A 5000-nucleotide genomic window follows, 5' to 3' on the forward strand; every position below is an offset into this window, starting at 1 on the left:
TTAGACAGGACATCTCCACTGCCTCCAACTGCCTCCTCACTGCAGCATTCTCAACCCAAGCTTCACACCCATATAAGAGTGTTGGTACTACTATACTTTCATACATTCCCTTCTTTGCCTCCATAGATAACATTTTTTGTCTCCACATATACCTCAACGTACCACTCGCCTTTTTTCACTCATCAATTCTATGATTAACCTCATCCTTCATAAATCCATCCACCGACACGTCAACTCCCAAGTATCTGAAAACATTCACTTCTTCCATACTCCTCCCCAATTTGATATCCAATTTTTCTCTATCTAAATCATTTGATACCCTCATCACCTTTCTCTTTTCTATGTTCACTTTCAGCTTTCTACCTTTACACACACTCAAACTCATCCACTAACCTTTGCAAGTTTTCTTTAGAATCTCCAGTTAAGCACAGTATCATCAGCAAAAAGCACCTGTGTCAATTCCCATTTTGCATTTGATTCCCCATAATTTAATCCCACCCCTCTCCTGAACTTAGTACTAAAATATTATTATTTTTAATATATACTGTATGTTTTAATTATTTGTTTCTGTATTCCGTTTTATAGGGTGAGGTGGCATTAACCTGAAGGTCCTTCTAAACATATTAGTTAAACATGATTATACCATTTTTGCATGTTTTACACTTTTAATTCCTGAGCATGAGACACTCCGCATCTTTCAATACCACTACCATTTCTTCTCTTATTGTCGCAGTGCTACACATGCTTTTCATAATATACACTTCTTTTGCTCTAACTTGACTGTTCCTGCCACACCAGCATTTTAAATCCATACATAGGGTTGGAACAAGCATTCCTACATGCAGTCCTCTACAACTGACTTGCAAATTGGAGATAAATCTTTAGATAATGTTTTGGCTCATGCTGAACAATCAAGTCATTGAGAGAGAGACCGGGAGTAAGCCAGAAGTCAAATCAGGTGAAGAGGTTAGGAGACATCAGAGGTCAAGTGAGGTGAGGAAAAGGCCATGGTCAGATCAAGTCAGGAGTGTTCTGAAGAGGGGAGCATTTGACAGTTTAAAGTTCACACCCATTAAAGGATTCAGATAAGTACCACAAAAAAAGGGTCATCATATGAAAATCATGTTAGGCTCATTCAGTAGCTCCTTAAATAGCTATGCTATCATTTAAGATGCAGAGCTAAACAATATTATTTTGTATTTAATTCTTATTTTTATTGAAATTCATAACTACTGTTTGTGTACTGTACTTCTCACCACTCACAACCCTCCTTCCCATTTCCTTCGTCTCTCCATTCTTTCTTTGTCACCTAGCTGAAGGTGACTTATCAAAGACTGTTACACATACTCTTCATAATGTTTTAACAGCTGCTAATTAGGCCTTGAGACAAGACAGCATGCATCAAGGAGGCCATGTGTAAAATCCTCCATTGTATGATTTGTTGCTGCCTGTAATTTCAACCTTAGTGAAAATTTGAGACCTAGTAATTTCACTCTGCAACATATTTGTATATTAAAGACACCTTGACAATCCCCTACTCTTACTGCTATTTTCTTGCGTGGTCCCATTATCATTGCAGATACTCTTATGATTTCTTGGATTAGAGAGTCATACCGAGTGTGATACTCTTTTGCATAATCTCCCCTTTCATGTGCCATTCTTCTGAAAACTGGCACTGTGTGACCCATTCAGGTTTAGTACTTTGTGAATATGGTAATTTTTATTTCTACATAGATCACTGAATGCTTCTAATATTAAAATTAATTTAATATACTGGAATATTTATTAAAATTGCCCTTCAGATAATACAGTACATAATGCTTCCATTACTGCTCCAACATACTGTATATTGTTTGGTTTAGTTTATTATCCATGTTGTACAAGGGTGCTTAAATCATTGTGAACTCAAGGAAATCATTTACCTTTGAGCCACTCTTCAAGATTTTACCCTATATGATGCCTGTTCAATGGAAACCTGTTAAGTGTTACTCTATATCTTAAACACTGGCAATAATTATTTATTATTATAGACATGAATGATGTTACTGATTGCTTCACTTACTCAGCACTGTGACATATGTGATACAGCTCAAAATGCAAACAATTATGCAAGTGCTTTTGTAAGTGTATTTTTGGGGGTCTGAAACGGATTAATCTAATTTACATAATTCCTTATAGGAACAAATTTGTTCGGTATCAGCACCCGAACAGCCTTCTGGAACGAATTAAGTTCGTATCCCGAGGTACCACTGTATTTCAAATATCAGTCTTAAGTGCCCATATTTGACCATCTCAAGAGAAAATGTTAAAGTTAGCAACTCTATTAGACATGTAAAGGGTTTAAAATTTGCTACATTACCCATAGGTTCCAGTAGTTAATAACGCTTTAATTACTGTGACTGTCAGATTTATGACTTTCCATTTTACTACAGCATTCGTGAAGAGTGACCGGCCTGCAGCTTTCCCAAACCTTACTATTAAGTGAGTATATTAAAGGATATTGTGTTGTTATAGTAGTAGTGCACATTCTTTTTTTCATACCCACTTTGTGGGTATGTTCTCAAATGCTGAAAAAAAAAAAAAAAAGTTACCCATGCCTAATTTTGAATCTGCATAATGTACACTTTTCTGGCATTATTTGTTAGCTTTGCTACTCATGCTGTTGTGGTTAGGTGTCCTGTAACTCAATTGCTAGCACACATGGCTCACACGCTGAGGTCCAGGGGTCGATCCCCAGTATGGGTGGAAACATTAGGACGCGTTTCTTGAAGATGCCTGTTGTCCATGTTCACCCATAATAATGGATAGCTGGGTATTAGTAGATTGGTGTGAGTCGCATCCTGGGAGAAATTGACCTAATTTGCCCAAAATGCTCTGCAGAACAAGGGGCTTTCTATATAGCATGTCATTGATGTCAGCTAGGCCTATATACCTTGTACATGTATACTTGTAGAAATTTATTATTATTACAGTACAGTGGACCCCTGCTTTACAATCACCTCCCAATGCCACCAATTATGTAAGTGTGTTTGTACGTGTATATTTGGGAGTCTGAAGTGGACTAATCTAATTCACAATATTCCTTATGGGAACAAATTCGTTTAGTACTGGCACCTGAACATACTTCTGGAATGAAATAATATCGTAAACCGGGGGTCCACTGTACTTGTATAAAAATGTAGAATATAAAAATATAAAGAGAAGGCTTTTAAAATATTAAATATCTTTAGAGTAGAAAATACATTTGTCTTAGCTGCTTTTGTTTAAAAATTTAGGACATTTAAGAAAAATCATATTTTGAATATAATGAGAAAAGTTTGGAGACATTCTGTCTGAACTTAATAGGCATTGTAAATATTTTGAGATTTTATGAATCGGGAAATAAGGTGTGGTGATATTAAAGGTGCATTCCATAGAGCAGAAGAGGGCTTGTTAAGAGTTTAGGTTGCATTTCTGAGAATCTGATTTAGTGCTAATTAATCTGAAGAATATATGGGGAAAAAGTTATGTTCGTAGACTTCCCAAAAAGCCAAACAATTTCTTTTAGATATAAAACGTGATTTTGTAATTTTCTCTTGCTTAAACATTGTAGTTTCTACTATTTGTTGACAAAAAATTGTGGAGAACTGATATGCCTTGCTAGGTTGAGATGGATGGCTATGGCTCTTGTGTTGATGTGAATGCTGAGTTCCAAATATTTGATGGTTGTACTGGAGTGGTCAAGTATTCTTTAATGTATCCATTTCATTTTTCTCAGCAATAGACCCTTTCAGGTTTAGTACTTAATTTGACTTTACTATTATTTTCCAGCACTACTTTATACAAGCTACAACTGCTGTAGCTACTAGATGCAAACTTCTCAGTGAAATTCTGATGCACTACAGTTTAGTGAAGGCTCTCCTTCCTTATATTGTATTATAGTAGAATAGGGGTTTGTGCTGTATTATCTGGGCACTAAGCAGGGCCCCTTTTCCCTCTTTTGTAGCTGTCTAGTTTCCTTGTCAGATATCTGATGGCCTATTTTAGTGTCATTATGAAATTTACTTACTGCTAATTGTATAGTTTTAACTGGTTTAAGCATAATACTTTATACTAAGTCATTTTCTATTAACAGGTATGTAAGAGGAGCAGATCCAGTCATTAAACTGATGGATGAAGATGGTGATGTAATGGAGACATTAGCTATTGACAAATGGAATACTGACTCTGTAGAAGAGTTTCTTAACACATACTTAATTCTTCCTGGTCAAGAGGAGGATGACACAAATACCATGACTAATGAAATTTAGTTTTTTTTTTTTACTTTTCATGGATAAATGGGGGTAGGGGGTTGGAGACATAGCAAGTAAATTACACCTAATATATTTTTTTAAGTGAATATCCTAAAGAATAATGTAAGTATTGAATGAATCTTAGTTACTTTCAAGAAACTGTTGATTGTGCAGCTTGTAGTAAATGCCAATTATAGTATTTGTTTTTAAATTATAAAATTTTTCTGTAATCCATGGTGTTTTATAAAGGATTTTATTTTTTATGTAATTAGTTTGAGACATCTCGCTGTCATGCTCATATTTAGTTTGGTGACATTAATATATTTAAACAGGTACTCTCCCAGTATTTAAACTAGCAGTATGTAATATAAATTTAAGTTGTTATACTTGGCATATATCTTAGGTGGCTCAGAGGGCAAGATAGAAGCAAGATGATGCAGGAGCTGTAAACCCCTGGGGGTCAGTTCTAGTGGAAGTTGGCTTATTCTTTCCCTTGAGGCAACACTTCTGATTTCTTGCACTCGTTACAATAAAAAAATATATAAATTTGGTCTATAATTTGATAACACCTTACTAAAACTTTTAAACCATTTTTGGTAACATTTTCATAGGTAGGAAGAATTTTTTTTTTTAACACATCAGCAGTCTCCCACCAAGGCAGGGTGAATTGTAAGCACATAGTTGCCAAGGCCCACTCTGGTGGCTGTAGTTGAAGTAATATGCATGTCC

The 5000-nt window shown here is 35.4% G+C and overlaps 1 protein-coding gene across 1 annotated transcript in view; it reads left to right on the forward strand.

The window, feature by feature from the left end:
• LOC128700057 (selenoprotein F) overlaps positions 1–4817 on the forward strand; it is an 18541-nt gene extending 13724 nt beyond the window's left edge. Inside the window, 2 exon segments of the mRNA XM_070080180.1 lie at positions 2433–2481; positions 4115–4817. Coding sequence (XP_069936281.1) covers positions 2433–2481; positions 4115–4289 — 224 coding nt within the window. The 3' untranslated portion in view covers positions 4290–4817.
• The last annotated feature ends 183 nt before the right edge of the window (positions 4818–5000 follow it).

The sequence above is a fragment of the Cherax quadricarinatus genome, unplaced genomic scaffold, assembly GCF_038502225.1.
Source record: "Cherax quadricarinatus isolate ZL_2023a unplaced genomic scaffold, ASM3850222v1 Contig200, whole genome shotgun sequence".
Classification (NCBI taxonomy): domain Eukaryota; kingdom Metazoa; phylum Arthropoda; class Malacostraca; order Decapoda; family Parastacidae; genus Cherax; species Cherax quadricarinatus.